Source organism: Clupea harengus, chromosome 15, assembly GCF_900700415.2.
Source record: "Clupea harengus chromosome 15, Ch_v2.0.2, whole genome shotgun sequence".
Classification (NCBI taxonomy): domain Eukaryota; kingdom Metazoa; phylum Chordata; class Actinopteri; order Clupeiformes; family Clupeidae; genus Clupea; species Clupea harengus.
This window is the reverse complement of record NC_045166.1, coordinates 17690261-17710160: the sequence shown is the minus strand read 5'-3', so window position 1 is coordinate 17710160 and position 19900 is coordinate 17690261. Positions and strand designations below refer to the sequence as shown.

Sequence of the window (19900 nt, the reverse complement as noted above, 5' to 3'; positions counted from 1 at the left end):
ATTTGAATGACTTGATTTTATTTTGACTGCATTCTTTAAATGTGTAAACGCAACTTCACAAATGTCGTCCACTGAAACAGCTAAAATGTAAAGAATATCAAGAACACAGAGAACTGTTTAGGTCACTTTGTGCTCTGGTCAGCACAGAACTATGAGCACATCAGCCTAGATGGGTACATCCAAAAAGGTCACTCTGACTTCAGAGATTCTGCAGTGTGGATCAATCCCTTCTCAAACAGCAGGTCTGCCAGGGACAGCTGGGGAACAGAAAAGGTTTGTTGATGCTTATAAATTTAATAATTTATTTTATTTGTAATGCACTCTTCATTCAAAAGAATCTCAGAGTGCCAACATATTAAAAACTAACTATAATAATACAATAAAATAAAAATGAACATAAGCATAATAGAAAACTTTTTAACATTTTAACATACGATTTAACACAAGGCCAGAAATGCCTTCCTGAATAAAAATGTTTTTAGTCTAGCTTTAAAGGAGTCCAGCGTCTGCGTTGCCCTTAGGTGGTCAGGGAGGCTGTTCCATAAGTGTGCCGCTGCCGAGCAAAAGGCCCGGTCGCCCATTTAATTTGTTAAATTTAGATTAACAAACAATCAGTTATCAATCATTAACAATCATAAATGTTAGTTAACGCTACCGCTTACTTTATGATTAAATTGCAGCTGAATAATAATATTTGTATTGTAATTTGTTGATCATCTATACCTTTTCCTCTGTTGTATCACATGGTAAACTAGAAACGGTGACAAACTTGGGATATGAGTGAAGCAGGAACTCCATGGCATCTGTGTGCTGTAAAATGGTTCAGTCAGAGTTCCAGTCAGACTGTTATGATAATGGCGGTCATGTTGTATTCCTAGTAAGCATAAAAACAAGACCAACACAGAACTACTCACCTCTGGTTTTATTTCAAAGAACTTGAGCTCCTCTTTGTGGTAAACACGGGAGTTTTCCATTGTGTGATAAAGTGAGACCTCTTCTCCATCACTGCATAACCTTCAACACCAAGGACCACAAAAAACATTGGTCAGTACCCTCAAATCAGGGTAGTTGCAATACTTTTCTATAGGAATCGTTTTGCAAGAGATTCAGGAGAGCAGGAATGTTTGAAATGGCATCCCTAAGTGTGTGTGGACCACCTTGCTATTCCTGCGCGTATGAGGCGGATCCTGGTCTGAGGCCTCACGTGATTGGCCAAGCCCAACGCCTCGCCATCCTCCCAGCGTGCCGGGGCACCGTAAACACTGCTGGCCTTCTCCGCTGCCACACACACAGAAAGACAGAATGGTGTTAAGAATCCATTTCCGAGAGAGTCAGACAAAATCTAGTGCCAGACTTAAAGGTGCCGTCGGCAATTTTAATCCCATACACTCTTTTGTCAAATTCAGCAAATTGCTCCTCACTGTCCGTTCAGTGTTTGTGCTCCAAAAACCTCAGGTGTTTGTACACAGCCCTGGCTCTGTAAATGAGAAATAAAAAGTGGCTCGGACCGAGCCAAAAACAATCTAAGCCAATCAACATGGTGCTTCAGGACCACGGAAGGGAGGGGTGTTATTTGATTGGCTGTTGAGCTCAAATATCAACAACCTTTTGCGTAACCAAATCACAGACTGCATCTTTAAAGGTTGTCAAAGATGAACTGTTCTGTTGTACTCTACACTCCCCATAGACTTACTATCAGGTAACTTTGACCTGGGCCACATTTGAAGGTAAGAATTATAAAGGTTGGAACTAACAGTTTTCAATAGGCGGCCCTATGGAATATAACAAATGTGGTGCTGTACCTCTGTACAGAAGGGGCTCAATTGCGGAACAGTTTTGAAGTTATTTTGAAGGAATCAAGCCTATCCATGCTGTTTGAGTCTCTGTAAAATGGGTTCTTAAGACAGGATAAGATTGAGATCTTCATAGGTGTGTAGTTTTTGGAAGTTCCTAAACAATTCTCAGAGCTAAGGTTACCTGGAGTGAGCGCAGGAGGTAAGCAGTCATACAGAAACTCTCTGGCCTTCTGATCGACAGCAGCGTCCACAGGGGCGTAACTCACTAGCTTCTTCATCAGAGAGCCAGCGTGACTCAGGAACTCTGCTCGATGGGGATCCTCCTGCAGAAGGCCAAAAGTCTTTTTCACTGCTTTATATTAGTAGTAGTAGTTCAATCAAATACTCAACTCAATACAGAGTAGCACTATTTACAAAGATTGGCATTCTTTAGTACAGGGATAATGTTAATCCTGGTCCATCAAAAACACAACAACAAAAAAAGAACCTTATCAGAATTCTGAACCCCCATGTACGATAAATAGTCCAGGGGAAGACCTTTACGAAATTCCACATCCTCCTCCATTGCGATCTCCAGAGCTGCTGGAACAAGCTGCCAATGGGGAAAAAGAAACAAATGGATGACTTGGTTTCTACAACCCACTTCACCAGCTGTGTAGAAGGATGTTGGGAACAATAAAGCAATGCAAAGTATACTGTTGCTAACTTGTATATTATATTATGAGTATACTTATATATTATAATGTTTACAAAATCCTTTTTTTCTGATCAGTTCAGTGAATGGTGAAATTTGTGAGTAAATACTATGTGGTCACATAGTGAGATGTCAAATTACACTGAAATCGTGTTAATACCAACATTCAAGAAAAGCAGTTGGATTTAAACTATTGATGATAGGAGACTATCAACATTGATCATAAATAGAACTGAATAACAACCTTCCATTTGGCAAGATTCATATCCAAGTATCATCAGTGATTGCTCTTTATTTCTAAAGTACCCAATGGATCATACAACATCAGTGAAATAGGGTCAGAGGTGAAAGGTTACCTTGGTGAGCAGGTCACCCCAGCTGTTCTTCTGGAAGGAGGAGATGGTGATGTGGAGGGAATGGGTATCTGGCAGACAGTCACCCTGGTGGATGAACCCCCGGGGGAAGTAGAGCAGGTCTCCTGCCTCTAGCACCACATCAAGCATGGGCTTCCCGATCTCAGCCTGGCTGAAGTTGGCTAGAATGGGATTTAACGTCAGAGGTAATGTAGGGAACTACACCATAACAGTCTTGCAGACACAACAAATAAATAAAACAAGTTGTAGACATCTGGATACAAGTTTTTTTTCATGGTCTTCTTTCAAAATGCCCTTAATGACAAAACTGAATGCTATGCTTTTTTCTATGTGTTTTTAATTAATACTACTTACGACTTGATACCACTGGAAGCACCTCATCGTCAGACCTGGACAAACACAGACACACACAAAGGTTCAGCATTAAACGCACAGCAGTTTTAAACACTGACACATTCTTATAGTTTGTGATTAAAGCGTTGCTATTTTCAACCTGTGCCCTGCAGCCCCTATATCTCACATGACAACAATAACAACATGACGCTCGTTGCGTGACGCAACCTCTTCTCCCCAAACACGATATGGGGCTGATGTTGCGGTTATCATGTGTGACAGTTGTAAAGTGTTACTCAGGGTGATCCGGGGGGCACAGAGGGGCTGACTCACCGAGGGTTGTACACTCTCCAGTGCTTCTTGCCCTCCAGCTGGACCACAAAGGCCTCAATGTCATCGTAGTGGGGAGCGAAGCCCTGCGTGCCTGCCGGCGTCAGATACCTGAGCACACGCAAGCACGAAGGGAGCAAGACATGGAGGTTAGACATAGTGAGTATGTTATTCTCTGAAAAGGTACAGCTTTTGAAGGCTTGTAAAACAAATAATGCTACATTGTGAAATTGTATGTTTCTCAACCACAAAGTCAAAGTAAGGTCTTTACCATGACAATGATGAAATGTTGTGTTTCTGAACTCCAGTGCCACTTCCCATACATGAATCTCACTAAAACTGCTACTTACAGAAGGTGGCATCGGGGGTTCACTGTGATATGTAATGTTACATGAAGGGCCCTGTCAGAGCTGAGCTGGCATTCCCGACTATGTCGTACTTTTGAGACTCTCCTGTCTTGAACTGTTCCCTACACAAACAGACTTACATGTTGGCGCCGACCATGCTGCCGAAGAGCTCCTGCAGGATGGAGAGAACATTCCAGACCGTGGAGTTGAATGCCTGGGGGTTCAGCATCCTGAGGGAGCAGCCGCTCTGCAGCGCAAAAGCCACAGCAATTACTCAGCATTGCGGCAAACACCCTTGCACATGCACATGACCAGTCATATGCCTAGATACACACATATACACGCACTCATGCACACAGACATTTTCATACCGGCGGTACACATACAAATCTACACACTCAACACAGTGTTTAATTATAAGGGTTGAAGACAATGGTTGAAGAATAGAGGTGTCTTTTGGGAGCACCTGATCATTTATATCACGCATATTTTTGCTTTTATTTCTAAAAATGAACTATGCCCAAAATCAAAATACAACTACCATCCTATACCTGCATATGGACAAGGGCATCAAGTTGAAAGGGCCACTGGTGGATTGATTGATAAAGAAAAGATGAAGATTTTATTTACCTCATAGAAATCCCATACTGTGTAGGGCAGAGCCCTTCCCGGAGGGTTGTGTGTGTCTCGTTTGCCGTTAATGTAACTGGTGACATCCAGGTTCACCCCAAACTGGACATCATCCTGACACACAGCACACATCCACCATTTCAGATCATTATGGTAAATACATAGCAAACATGGCAAAAACACCAGGTTATTTAACACCATTGTCCGATACTTTCATGATAGTCATGTGGATGTTGATAACTTAAGGATACTCTTACATCAAGCACACAACATTAAATTGTCAAAACAGACATGCTTTAGGATCTCAAAAGGCCGAACCTCACACTACTCACATCTCTCAGAATTCTGTCAAATTCTGCCGTGGAGAAAAGTCCTTTGTAGTAATCTCGTTCCTGGCGTTTGATCAGCAATGGCTTTTTCTCCCAATTATCCCTGTGACATACACAAATACACAAACATTACCCCCCCACAAAAGAATCCCCATTATACTTCAGATGGGCAACTAATGGCCTACAAGCCTGGCCACTGATAAACTACAACAACTTGTCAAGGGCACAGACCTGAATGAGATCAGTTGGCCAATAAACATTAACATCCGATTTAAAATTCAAATATCGACACTGTGAGAATTACTAAATAATGAATTACACTTTAATTTAGCATTACTTACCTAAAAAAGTTCTTGGAAGGTATAGGATGGATAAACCACTGAAACAGCCTGCTTGCCCTTTCTCTGCTATTGTTGACTTTGACGAGGCTGTCCAGAAAAGTATTTAAGGATGGCGTGTCGCCTGCCATTTCTCTGGGTTGCTGTTCTTCATCCTGGATGTTAAACACCGCAGCCATTAATGATCTGATCATTAGTAGGTAGGCCAACCGGAGTTTTTCCAGTAAGCAGTGGCAACAACGTATCTATACAGCGCTAATAAACCTGGGCCATTCGCATTGATACATACATTCAGGCTCTTCTCTTGCTTTTCTTTCTTCTTTGTTTGCAAACTGTTTCGTACTGCAGCAGTCGTCTTTCTAATCTTCTTAGATTTCACGATTGGAAGCCCATTCTGCAACTTCCTCTTCTTTTTCTTAACTGGCAAAACCTATCAATACGTCAAAAGTATGGGCACACATAAGTCAGAAGCGAAAATAACCAATACTTAGACACTGTATAATGCCTTCCCATACAGCAGCATTGTGTTGCTCTAGCTAAGGAAGGCGGATAGCTGGTTTCATCCCTGGGTGAGATTATATAACACCAGCAAAGTAATGCTAAATAAGAAATATGCTTCACACAAGTAGCTTGAGCTCTCGGGATGCACGAATTACCTCATTTGAGGGGTTCGAAGGGGTTACTGCTGATTGATACAATGCAAAAGCGGACACATGTTTTCTCTCCATAGTTCCACAGTCGTCTACGTGTGTGCGTCACCAACATGGGACGACTACAGCTGGTTTCTTCGCCTTTCCTTTCCTCTGTCTCCGGGCGAGATTATTTTACTGCTGCCACCTATTGAAAGGGAGATGAAGATACACAAATATTTCGGCGAGAATTGTTATTTTATTCATGCATTCATGAATGTGATCAGCCCTTAAATACGTGATGTACACGTACAGAAATGTGGACACACACTTGTGTTTGAAGTCATTTTTACGAAGCATATGTTGTATTTAATTTTGATTGCTTTCAAAATGCCTCCATTGCTCTTTTCTAGGAGGCCATGTAGCTGTTATATTTTTTAAAGACCGGCAGGTGGGGCAGTTTGCTCACAAGTCATTACCTATTCCCAGCATGCATCAGTGCTAATGTTTGCTTAGCACTGCCACTGCCTTGATCCAACAATGCAGCCGCGATTGCTTGCACTGTGCGGACCAGACGCGTTAGAGCCCTCGACAAACTGTTTTCCAAGGTAGCGTGGCTCAGGTACTGATCGTATTGTTTTAAGAATCAACGGTATATCCGCTCAAACTTGCACGTCAAGTACTCCTTAGACTTGGCCTGAGATTTGTCTTCAGATCACCAAACCGGGTAAGTCTTGCGCTAACATCAGTTAGCATGCTAGCTGGCAAAACCAGAATTAAGCGCTTGTTATGGCTAGCTAGCTGGCTAATTGGCCAGATTAACATTAGACATTTGGCCTGCTCATTTCGCCTTTTCTGTAGCACCTATCCGACACGCAGAACGATGCAGTGTTTCCTACTTGTAACTGCGGGAGAATACGAATACCTTCTCGCCAATACTGTCACATTCATTGCATCTCCGTGGTTGTTGCAGGGGAGCAATTCATACGGCAAACCTACGAGGTGTTTATTGACACATATTTTAAGGACGGCCACAGCGCGATAAAACGACATGTTTATAAGTTACATTATTCAAAGACTTTTAAAATGATAACAAGGTGAAAGATAAAAGGCGAGAGAATCGCCAGGTGTTCTCATTATTTGTGTGTGTTGTCAGTGTTTGTAATACAATTGTGTTGGCTGCAACTTCACTCCACGTTAATGTTAGCTTTTGTATATGAGCGGACCGGGCTCCATTCTATCAAACCACCCTGGCCTAGGATACCAATTTCCCCTTACGGTAAAATGGGGAGGCAGATGTGTCCACGTTTCAAGTGCGAGTGGACATGGTTGGTTGGTCAGTAATCAGTCTATCCAAACAGTCGCTGGCAACCTTTCTTTTAAAGTCAACACAGTGGCATACCACATAACTGTCTTCGGACTTTAGCCTCTGAGAAGGTAGTATGTTGCAATTTATTTAGATTTCTTTGCTGATAATATTTGCTAATGTATAAGTGACACCCTTCATGTTTCATTTCCCCTTATTAAACCTTTGATCTAAACAGAATATTCAGTATGGAATGTAAATATAGCAGAGCAGTATCTTTTATCACGTTTGACAAATATGCTCCGATTGCTGTGCAGGTGATGTTTCCTGTGAGAGTGCGCTCAGGGAGCCAGTGACGCTAGAGCGTATCTACTCAGTTTGATCTCAAGATACTAGGTGCCGTGAGACATCGTTACAGACATGAAGTGGCGCAAAAAGAAAAGCACAAGTTTACATAAATATGCAAATTCTTTTTCTGTCGACTGTGTTGGTTAGTGTGTGTTTGGAGAGACATGGTTTGAATATGTTGATGCCTTGAGCTGAACCGATGCTAAAGGTAACCCTGTTCCCCATAGTGTTTCCAGTTCTGCTGGTATGTTGAGAAACAGTAGGAGATTGTCATAGGCTGTCCTTGCGTAATTGCTCCCTCACCAAGGACATCTGGTTTGCACTCTCCCCCCTCTCTCTTTTTCTCCCCGTCTTTGCAATCTCTTTCAGTTTAACCTGCTCACCCATTCTCTCCGGCCTCTTTTAAAGCGTTCATGATCTCGCTGCACCGCCCCTGCCTCAGTCGTTAAAGAACTTTGAGCCAGTCAAGAAAAATTCTTTGGCATCAACACGAAATCATGTAAATTCAGGTGTTGCCAAGAATGTTTGTCAGCGTGTAACCGCTAGTCAGTGATGAGATGAACAGGTGAACCGCCCGCGACCTCCAGAGAGAGAGAGAGAGAGAGAGAGAGAGAGAGAACGAGAGAGAACTGGGATAACTAGTGTGTGAAAATGTCACACCCAGTGGGTGGGCTGGGTGTTGTGAACAGGGATGGTTGGGTGAAGCTGGCCGGTGTGATAGGTTGGTGCTGAGTCGCCTCTTTCTCACCCAATGCTGAAAGAACCTCCTTAGACGGCACCTACCCCAGGTATGGGTCCGGCCTAGGTTCTGTGTCTATAAGGGGCCAAATCAGGTCCAATGCGGGAGGGGGGCTCAGTGTGTTTACCTTCAGCCTACTCATTTCCTACCTCTCTGCCCTTGTTTGCAGATTTCACTCTTTTTCACAGTGTAACACTGTCAGTATTCCCCTTTCCCCTCCCTCCCTCTTCTCTCACTTTACTGTTTGCTCCCTGAAAGAGAATTGAATGAGAAACGAATGTTCAAAGTGGAGCAAGGGCATAAAAGGCAAGAGAGTGAAAGTGTGACACTGTTTTTAAACAAGCCTTCTATTTGTGTGTGTAGGTGTGTGTTTGTACAGACAGGGTCAGGGCTGGTGGGTCACTTTCTCTCACAAGGGAGATTCTCTTCAAGGTGTGTTCAAAGATAGAGAAAGAAAGAGAGATAGAGAGTGTGTGATTGGGTTCATTTGGCTGAGTGACTTGGCTATGGTTCATTGTTTGAATCAGAATGTGAGTGTCTGTGTGTGTGTGTGTGTGTGTGTGTGTGTGTGTCTGTGTGTGAGTTATAGAGAGAGTGTGCGATTAAGCACCTGATTTTGTCTGAGTGTATGTTTGCTTTTTCGTGGCTGTCCCCCTTTCCCTCAATTTGTTAGACAGAGTGAGAGTGAATTTGCTGTGCCTGTGATTAAGCACCTGATTGTGTCCAAGTGTGTCTGTGTTTTTATGCGTCTGAGTGAGGGAGACAGACAGACAGAAAGAGTGAGGGTGATTTTGCTGAGGTGTGTGTGTTCGTGCGTGAGAGGGGGTGTGTGTGTGTGTGTGTGTGTGTGTGTGTGTGTGTGTGTGTGTGTGTGTGTGTGTGTGTGTGTGTGTGTGTGTGTGTGTGTGTGTGTGTGTGTTTCTGATTACTTGTGTGTGTGCGTGAGTGTGTCTGTGAAAGTGAGTGGGAGCGGGACAGGGGGCTAATCGCGCTGGCTTGTCTCCCAGCATCCATCTCTCTCCACTGGGGTGGGCAGGCGGCAGGGTGGCAGCTGTTGGCAGCAGCCGGCCAGAGAGGAATCCATGACCAACTTTAGCACAGGATGGGAGGGGGAACAGGCAGGCAGGCAGGCAGACAAGCAAGCAGGCTGGCCTGGAATAATGAGGCTTGGAGGAAGGTAGGTACAGGAACAGGGTTGCAGGGTGGTGGTGGTGGTGGTGGTGGTGTTGATGGAGGAGATGGGTGTAGCTAAGGTGGTGTTTGCTTTCTTGTGTGCAGCCTCTCACACACACAGGTTCCTGGTCCTGGTTGGCCCAGACCATGAAAGACAGAAGAGGGACTCTGGAGGGAATAATGGGAAATACAGATGAAGGTGACAGGTTGACCGATAGACCAACGGACGGACGGACGGATAGATAGATAGACAGAGTGAGAGTGAGTGAGGGAGTGAAGGAGGGAAATGGAGGAATCGTTCCTGTTTGAACTGCCGGCTTCAGATGATTGTGGCACATTCCTCCTCTATCCAGCTGTTCGGCCTGCGCTGGCTCCCAGCCTGTAGGATATACAGCCAGCGGAGAGAGAGAGAGAAAAAAAAGAGAGAGAGTGGGGGAGAGAAGGAGAGAGGAGAGGGCCCCTGGCCTATTTCAGGTATGCCTGAGGTTGGCTGGCACGACGGAATTGAGCAGACATGTTTAGCCAATATACACACTTGACACACAGTGGTACACACAGGTAAGGCACAGGTCTGTCAGTGTGTGTCGCTTAGCATCTGTGTGCATGTGAGTGAGCGGTGGCCTGTGTTTGAGCAGTCAGCCTTGAAAGCCTGTGCAGGGCATTGCGGGAGGCTCTGCATAAGCTATATGTCTGACTTTCATCAGTCTCTCTCTCTCTCTCTCTCTCTGACACAAACACACACACCATCCCTCTCTCCCTCAATACATTCAAACAGTGTGTCCTCAACCATTTCAGGGCCCAACTCTCTTTGCCCCAGTGGTGAAAATTCCCTGGCTTGTGTGTGTGTGTGTGTGTGTGTGTGTGTGTGTGTGTGTGTCTGTGTGTGTCTGTGTGTGTCTGTGTGTGTCTGTGTGTGTCTGTGTGTGTCTGCGCTTGCATGCCTGGGTGAGTCACAGAGAGGGAGAGTAAGCGAGCGGGCAGGAGAGAAAGAGAGTGAAGGAGAGCGACGCAAGAGCGAAAGAGTGTTGGTGTGTCCAATACTCAACCTAATTGAGCGTCTACTTGAGGGAATTTAAAATGGTATCAATCACTAAGTCAGAGCCGTTCGGCGGAATACAGAGGAGCCTCCATCTTTCTCTCGGCTCGCTCTGTCACTCTCGTTCTCCTCCTATTTTCCTTCCTCTCTGTCTTTGTCATTGCCTTTTTTTCCTCACTCTCTTTTTTTTTTTCTCCCTACATCTCACTCTCCCCCTCTCTTTCCTCTTTCAGTCTCCTCCTTATCTATTTCTCCCACCCACCCACCCTGTTTTTCTACATTCTCTCTTTCTCGCTCCCTTCTCTCTCTCTCTCTCTCTCTCTCTCTCTCTCTCTCTCTCTCTCTCTCTCTGTCTGCCTGCTCTTCTTTCATTCTCTGCTGATCCCCCTACCGCAGGCTCAGGGTTGCTCTCTGCTCTCAGGTCCTATGGGAGTTCCCCTGGGGCTCTGCTGTTGGGAGGCTGGCTGATTACAGCCCATCTGCCCAATTAAGGCCTAGCCTCCGCCCTTTAGATCGCGCACACACACACACACACACACACACACACACACACACACACACACACACACACACACACCGGCCCAGAGAAGCCTTGCGCTGCCTAACTACAGAGAGGGGAAGGACACACTCATTTAAACAGGCTTTAAGATGGAAACTGTCATCACCCAACACACACATACGCTCACACACACACACACACACACACACACACACACACACACACACACATACACATAACATGCTCTCTCTCAGATGTGAGCAGCTCATGGAGTTGGGTTTGGGAGGGGGGGGGTGTAAGGCTTTCAGAACGCTTTTTCATTGAGGCGTAAAGCTGTGCTGTACCACACCATTTCTATACCGCGCTTCGCCTCTCATTTACTTAACAGTTCCCTTGTGGCGGGAAGTTCCGGGGTCCGGCGGGGCTATTTTTGGGAGGGGTTTCACCGCGCTCTGTTTCCACTCTCAAAGCCCGCTTCATGAGTGCCTGGCAAAACCACAGCGGAATATGTGCCGTTCAAAAAAAAAAAACACCTAGCCCAAGTAAACAAGCAAATAGTTCAAATAAACAGATACGTAAACACACAGCCCAAATAAACAGCATTTAGCTCCACTGAAGCTTAAATAGGGCTTTACAGGAGAACTTATTCTCCAGGTGAAGGACAAGAGAAGGTTTAAAGTGTGTAAGACTCACTGTGGATTGTTGAGGTGTTTTCTGCGGGTGCCTAGCTCAGCAGTTTCAGTTCCATGACGAGCTGCACTTTACAGGTTGTGATACAGGTTGTACTGCGCTTAAAGAGCCAGCAGTAGCGTGATGGTGTGATAGTGGTGTGACAATGCTGATGAACGGACTGAGTTGTAAGTGCTTGCGTTTTCAGCTCAATGTGCCGTTTATTTATTATGATGGTGGTTTATGGACTATTTAGGACAATAATTTGCAATTACACAAGTTGCAAGCACTTGCAGCCACTTAGCCTATAACCTATAAGTCATTTGCATAATAGGAATTCCTGTGCAGCTTTTCAAAAATATTGACTTGAGAGGAAGAATCTGCTTGCAAGCCGTCACGTCAGTTGTCTTGAGATATTGTGTGGTGGCTATCTAACCCCTGTCATTTTCTACAAGTATTTTTTTTCTTGGACGTGGATCTTGGGTGTGAACTGGGCTTTAGGCTTGGCTGCTTGACCACTAAGACTGCGCATTGGCAAGAATCTGGCAATACAACACGTATCATGATACAAAGGTTACCATTATATTGCAACAACTGCCATACTGTGAGCAAGGCGTTATAGTGCAAAAACTCTAAGAACGCGCTAAACTGCTAAATAACACACCACCATATGCATTATGACGTTGGAGTGGAAGAACACTGGTGTCTAGCGGTTGGGGGGTTTTAAACCCAAAATGCACCACTGTCTGATGCAAGTCTTTGCATGTAAACCATTAGTTAAAAATTGATCGTGTGTCGATAGAGTGTCACAAAACATTTGATACTCAAGTGTATCAATATTTTCTTCCACCACACAGGCCACCAGAGGAGAGGGAACCCCCCCCACAGAACACACACACACACACACACCCACACACACAGGCTAGACTCTGCACAGTCACTCAGCTGCTCAGCCTCAGTGCTGCTGCAGCAGTGGTAAATATTTCAGCAGCAGGTCATGTGCAGTAGGAGGCCAGTCTGTGGTTATGTGGTTTCACTCATGGTGGGAAATAAGTAGCACTCCTTCTCTGCTCTCTCACACTTTTCTTTCGTTCTCTCTGTCTCTCTCCGCTCGGTATACACACGTACAGTATTACACACACACACACACACACACAGATGACACACTGTCTAAAGTTAAATGGTCTGAGTGAACAGTGAGCCTAGAAACCATCCTTCCTCTCAGTCCCCCCTCATCTCCTACCTCTCCTCTTCTTTCATCCAATACTTTGTCAGTAACATTAGTAATAGAGTTACTGTTTTCCCTGGTGTTCGGAAAACTCTTATAGATTATAGACTAGGCATTTCCAAAGCCTCGCAGAGTTCCAGTGGACGGATGGAGCGATGGCGTGTGTAAATGTCCCCCAGCCCTGGAGCTGGTGAAGACCAGGTGCATTTCCTCCACCGTCGGGCTCTAAAAACAGGAGCTGGTGGCTCACGTCAGTCAGCTTTTCATCCAGAAAAAGGACCAATCGGTGGCTTTTCCCCATCATAGCATTTGTCAAACCAACACTGCAGGTGCTCTTTGTTCCCTTTTACACATATAAAACCTGTAAAGTAAAAACAATACAGAACAGGTAACATTCAATCATTCACACTCCGTCTTCCGTAACGGTGAAGTAACATGTGTTGTGTATTCCCACCAGACTGTAGATGTACACGGGATGCTAGGGAGTACGATCCTCCACGAGACGTCTAAAACATGCAGGTTCTCATGCCAGTTGACCTACCTAAGAACTATCCTAGCTATCATCAGCTTGGGGAACCATCTTAGCAGTTGGCAATTGGTAGGGTGTGTTAATATGAAGCAAAGTCTCTGTATGAGATAGTAAGACACGGAGACTCATGTATGAGATATGGAGACGCATTTATGAGACACGGAGACGCATTTATGAGACACGGAGACGCATTTATGAGACACGGAGACGCGTGTATGAGACACGGAGAGGCGTGTATGAGACACGGAGAGGCATGTATGAGACACGGAGTTCGGGTAGCAGAATTTAATGCACGTTCGAGGTGGTAGTACAGCCACGATGCAAAGCAGAGTGGCCGGTGCCCCTCGAAGTGCGTTCATTTCTGCTACCTGAACGCTGTGAAATCCATTGTCCTGCTGCCTCACTTGCATTATAATCATTTCTGGATATAATTTCCATGTTCTGAGAGAATTCTAAGGAATGTGTCACAGTTGGAGATTCAACAAAGCCATGGTATAAATGAAACTTATGTAACAGTCATTTGCGTGCCAAGCAGAGAAGCTGCACAGGCATCCTCTTGCCCACTGTCATTTTATAAGTAAAACTGGGGGAGACTATATTGTCGGCTAGATAACTAGCTACCATTTCATGCAAATGCAACTCTGCGATTTAAACGGTTTAAGGTTATTTAAATGTTTCCTTAGTTAGCGTAGCAGCAACCATAGCAACTAGCAGTCACCGTTTGCTGTATAACCTGAAGCAATGTTTAATTTCTCAAAATCAGCTCCCCATAAAAGGCAGTCTTGGGTTCAAAGTGATCAGAACCACTTGTGGCTTCACATAGACATGAAACAATCCTGAGAGAAATAACGGAACACCAGTGGGGCAATTACTTACTCTGCCATCAGTGATCAGTGGGGCAAGGGCTTACTCAATGAAGGGGGAGAAGTCCCCCCCCCCCCCAACGCAATCTTGTGTTTCGCATTCACACTCTAGAGCTGTGGCATTTTTTTATAATTCACATTTTTTTATTTTATTTTGACACACAATGCAACATAACAATGACATAAGTATCCATGTTTTCTCCAAATACCATATCCCACAAGGACATTGTTACAAAGCACAAACACAAAACAAAAACAAACACAAAAAAACAAAAACAGACAATCACACAAACACAACACAGCAGCACAGCGATACAGATCACAATACCTCCTCCTCCCATGACACATACCATGATATACAGTACATTAGGTCTATCTTAACATCATTCCTACTTATCCCCCATCCTTAATATATGTCAGGAAACTATCCCACATAGCAGAGAACTTTGACACAGAGTCTCCCACCTTGGCCAGCATTAGTTCATAAGAGGCTGTACTCGTCATGAGCTCAATCCAGTCCTTATAACATGGCGCACTTGTAATCTTCCATTTCCTTAGAATAACTTTGGCTGCGTTAAGGGAGCCCGCGAGAGCTAGCCCCAACTGTGCCTTTGAAAGTCCAGCTGTTAGCACCGTTTTATCGCCAAGTAGGAATAAACGAGGTGAACTTGGCAAGGGCTGCTCCAGCCACTCTTCCATAGTCCCAATCACTCGAGCCCAAAAAGGGGAGACCAGTGGACAGTCCCACATGAGATGCAGAAAAGTACCCATGGAGCTCTTACATTTCCAGCACACGTTACTTTGAATTAAACCAAGCCTCTTAAGTCTAACTGGAGTCCAGTAATATTTATGAATTATTTTATAGTGTATAAATTTGGTCTTTATATCTCTCACTGGCCAACCCATGTTATGCACAATATTCTCCCAAACCTCTTGTTCCATTTCAATGCCTAAATCCTTTTGCCATATAATCCTCAGATTTTCACTTTCACCATACAGAGCATTAGCAGCCATTTTATAGAAAACAGAAGATGACTGCACCATCTTGGGAAGCTTCAAGAAATTCTGCAGGACACTTTCAACTTGTGCTGTATTACAACCTGTAGATAATACACAACTGCGTAACTGAAGATATTTCCAAAAGTCCCCTTTATCATTTAGATTATATTTTTCTTTTAGCCCTTGAAATGAATACAATATTCCCTCCTCAAATACATCTCTGATGGTGGCAATTCCCTTAGTATACCATGTTCTCCAGAAGACTGTCTTCTTCCCTATCTTAACCGCAGGGTTTTCCCAAATGGATGAATAACTCTGTTTGTATTGAGACATACGAAGCAATTTGTGGATTTTGTTCCAGACATCCCTTGAATGCTGAAGAATAGGATTAACTAGGTGGGCATTTGCTAGTTTTTGAGACAAAGCATCTATATAACTAAATGGGAAGGTCAGCGACTTCTCAATTTCCAGCCACCCCAATGTCGAGTCCCTCTCCGACCAGTGTTCACACAATCTGACCAGTTCAAAGGAGATATTATACAGCTCTATATTTGGCAAAGCCAGTCCACCTCTGTCCCTTGTAGTAAACAACTTATTCAAACTGATCCTGGGCTTCTTCCCATCCCATAGGTAATCCCTAACTATATCATTGTATTGTTTGAACAACGATTCAGGAATAGTCAAAGGAATCATCATAGATATATAGTTAATCTTTGAAGAGACCATCATTTTAACTGTATTTATTTTGCCCCATAGAGATAAATTTATCATTTTCCACTTGGCAAAGTTGGTCTTGATATTTTGAAGGACTGGATCCATGTTAATTTGTACAAGCGTCTGGAAGTCTGTGGTTAATCTAATGCCCAGATATTTCATTCCTGATGGTATCCAAGTAAATGGAAATGCCCCAATATCTGCAATTGAACAACCAACAGAGACAGGCATTACTTCTGATTTTTGCCAGTTGATTTTGTAACCTGACATTTTTGAGAAATTCTCAATAATATCCATAACACCTGGAATAGAAGAAGCTGGATCTGACAATATCAATAATATGTCATCTGCATACAGAAACATCTTATGCATTTGACCTCCCGCCATCACACCTTTAATATTTAAATCGTCTCTTATAGCCACTGCCAGTGGTTCTACAAACAAGGTAAACAGTAGGGGAGATAAAGGGTCACCCTGCCTAGTCCCCCGTCCTAAATGAAAGAAGGGTGACATGGTACCATTAGTGAGAACAGCTGCCCGTGGTGCAGAATACAGAACCTTTACCCATTTGATAAATCCTTCCCCAAAGCCAAAGGCCTGTAAAGTATATATCAAATACCCCCACTCTACCCTATCAAATGCTTTCATGGCGTCAAGGGAAAAAGCAGCAATAGGAGCCTCCTTTTTGTGATTTATCCACATAAGATGTAATAGGCGTCTAAGGTTATCAGCAGATGATCTGCCTTTAATGAAACCAACCTGGTCCTCATTGATGATTTTTGGCAAAACTTTCTCAAGTCTCATTGCTAACACCTTAGACAATATCTTACAGTCCACGTTTTCTAAGCTAATTGGCCTGTAGCTACTTGGTTCATATGGGTCCTTTTCCTTTTTCAGTAATATAGTTATTACTGCATCATTGAAAGTAGGGGGCATTAGCCCCACCTCCAGTGCTTCTGTGTAAACCTTCGTTAGAATAGGTGCCAGCAGGTCAATGTTGACCTTATAGTACTCCGCGCAAAAGCCGTCCAAACCAGGTGACCGTTGAGATTTCATTGTCAAGATAGCTGCTCTAACCTCAGATTCATCTATAGGTGCGTCTAACATGTTTACTTGTGTTTGGGACACCTCGGGAATATCTATTTTAGAAAAGAAATCTGCATATTTAGCTTGATCTACAGACATTTCTGATCTGTATAAGTTCTCATAGAAATCCTTAAATATCCTATTAATTTCCACATTGTCCGTTAACACCTCCCCTTTATCATTATTGATGGCTGGAATTAAGAGGCTAGCATCCTTTCGCTTCAATTGTGTGGCTAACAGCTTGCCAGCTTTCTCTCCACTTTCATAAAAGTTGGTCTTTAACCTGAAAAGGGCATACTCTGCTTTCTTATTAAAAATCTCATTAAGCTGATATTTCAAATTACAGACTTCTTTAAATCTATGTTCACTATAACATTGTGCCAATTCAGTTTCTTTATTCTTAATCTGAGATTCTAGATCTTTAATCTTTAAATTGGCCATTTTCTTCCTATAACTGGACTGCGAGATGAGATATCCCCTGATATATGCCTTTGAGGCTTCCCACACACTTGCAATCCTCTTTGTTGACCCCACATTTAGATCAAAAAAGTCCCTAAGGTAGATGTCCAAAGACGTCTTAAATGTGGGGTCCTGGAGAAGAGAGGCATTTAGTCTCCATCTGTTTCCAGTAGACCTACTTGACTTCAGCTTTACAATCAACTCTACTGGAGCATGGTCAGACAGAGCTATAGCTCCAATCTTACAATCACCTACCATCTCAGTCGATTTTCTTGAAACTAGAAAATAGTCAATCCTTGAGTGCGATTTATGCACATGTGAAAAGAAGGTGTATTCTTTTTTCTCTGGGGTTGACCAACCTCCATATGTCTACCAGACCATGGTCCTTCATCATCAGCTGTATAGCCAATCTATCTTTTGGCACTGTTTTATGATAAGTTGTTCGATCTAGATGAGCATCTTGTACCTGATTAAAGTCACCTCCTATAACTGTCTGAGCATCATCAAGTTCTCCCAAGGTCTTATTAACCATGTGAAAAAAGTTGCTATCATCCCTGTTTGGGGCATAAACATTACAGATATTAATCTTTACACCATCAATGGCAGCGTGAATACAAATCATCCTGCCCTCATCATCTTTTTTCTGATTGAGCATCACTAAGTTTAACCTCTTGTGCACCAGTATTGCCACTCCATTTTTCTTACTACTGTAGGAGTTATGAAATACCTGCCCTACCCAGTCTCGTTTGAGTTTATCTGCTTCTTTACCCTCCATATGAGTCTCCTGAATTAAAGCAATATCTGTTTGATGGGTTTTCAGATAGCTTAACCACTTTTTTCTTTTTACAGGATTCTGGGAACCATTGATATTCCATGTAATGATCTTTATAACTTTAGCCATTAGGTAATGCTAACATCATTTAGATGCATGTGTAACCATACAAGAGGAGAATGCCCATCTGCCTTCTGTGCTGTGCATGCTACATAAAACCTAATCCTACACTTAAAACAAAACTTAAAACACTTAACACTTAAAACAACCCCCAAGACCCTCCACCCCAATCCCTCAAAACTTCCTTTTGCAAAGAAATATCCCCACCCACACATGGTCCGTAAGGCGCAACAACCAGATGCCTCCAGACTCTGCCCAACCCCCTATCTTGATATGTCATCCCTGCAGTAAACATTTGCAAAATACTACCACTCTTAATACAACTCAAATTTTGTCCAGACATTATCATTGGCAAGCCATCACATTCTCATGTCAAAATGCTGCTGTTAGGCCTATAACCATACGAACACGAGCAGAAAAACAAATGAAAATAAGCTAAATGAAAACAAAATTGGGCTATATGTACCGAGCCTAATACTCACATTGGTCTTTGTAGCCAAGGCTACCGTTGAGCACAACATATGCGCTCCCTTTAGACCAAAAAAGAAAATAGAATCCAAGACCCAAGTCCATGCCAGAAGTAAAATAAATCCCTGTTCTGTCCTTTGTCTTCAGCTCAATATGCCATAGCAGATACAACTCCATAGAAACATATTCAAAAGTGACGCGCTCACTCCTGCAACTCCATCTTAGGTTTAATCGGAGCCGTCCTTCCCTGACTGCAGTCCCGCTTCGCTAAGCAGCTCCAAAGCTCCGCTGGGTTCCGTAAAGCTCACCCTTTCTCCCTTCCACGTAAAACGAAGAACGGCCGGGAATGCCAATGTGAAACGAACATTCAGCTCGTGCAATTTCTTCCTGACTTCGGTAAACTGCTTTCTTTTATCAGCGACCTCCTTGGTCATGTCAGGAAATACAGAGATGTTAGAATCGTTCCAATGAATTCCATCACCTACCCGAGCCTTTGCCTTCGCTGCTGCCCAAACACGTTCCTTCTCCAAAAGATTCTGAAAGCGGATAATGACCGGGCGAGGCGGCATATTTCCAGTTGGTATTTTGGATGAGGCTCGGTGTACCATTTGTAGCTCAGAGTCTGTTAAATCCACTTCCAAGGCCTCAGAGAAAAAGGACATCACACGCTCACGAAGTTTTGACGGACTTTCTTTATTTTCTTTCAGTCCAAAGATTCGCACATTGTGGCGCCTCTCTCTGTTGGCCATGTCGGTTATCATCCCACGGAGCTCTGAGCACTCTTTAGCACTTGTTTGAGCTAGCTGCTTCAGACCTTCATTTTCGTCTTCCAATACAGAAACACGACCTTCAGCCTCATTCAGTCGTTGAAAAATAGATACAACATCCGTTTTCATTTTACCTTGAGTAGTCTTGACATTTGTAACATCAGCTTGCAAGGTTGTTAAGGTGCCACTGAACCGGGCCATCTCATCCATCGCTTTCTCAAGTGCTGCCTGTAATTCAGCAAACCCAGGCGGTGTCATGGCAGTAACGGTTTTCGACTCCTTTGGCTTGGCCTCAGCCCCAATTGAGTCCTTGACTCCACTCCCT

The 19900-nt window shown here is 43.7% G+C and overlaps 2 protein-coding genes across 2 annotated transcripts in view; one reads left to right on the top strand and one right to left on the bottom strand.

Annotated features, from left to right (window-relative positions):
* Position 1: 1 nt before the first annotated feature.
* Positions 2–5972, bottom strand: riox1 (ribosomal oxygenase 1). The gene is made up of 15 exons (XM_012835610.3): positions 5828–5972; positions 5461–5601; positions 5175–5326; positions 4837–4936; positions 4505–4618; positions 4015–4121; positions 3531–3638; positions 3219–3253; positions 2847–3025; positions 2284–2388; positions 1978–2119; positions 1158–1278; positions 915–1014; positions 724–810; positions 2–257 (listed from the first exon to the last, which is right to left on the bottom strand). Exons 1-15 carry the CDS (start codon positions 5897–5899, stop codon positions 189–191), a joined length of 1632 nt encoding a protein of 543 aa, XP_012691064.2. The 5' UTR covers positions 5900–5972; the 3' UTR covers positions 2–188.
* Positions 5973–6301: 329 nt separating this feature from the next.
* The window catches only part of extl3 (exostosin-like glycosyltransferase 3), a 40515-nt gene continuing 26916 nt past the window's right edge, over positions 6302–19900 (top strand). The window contains exon 1 of the mRNA XM_012835569.3: positions 6302–6527. The gene's annotated coding sequence lies outside the window, so the exon portion shown is untranslated. The remainder of the gene's footprint in view (positions 6528–19900) is intronic.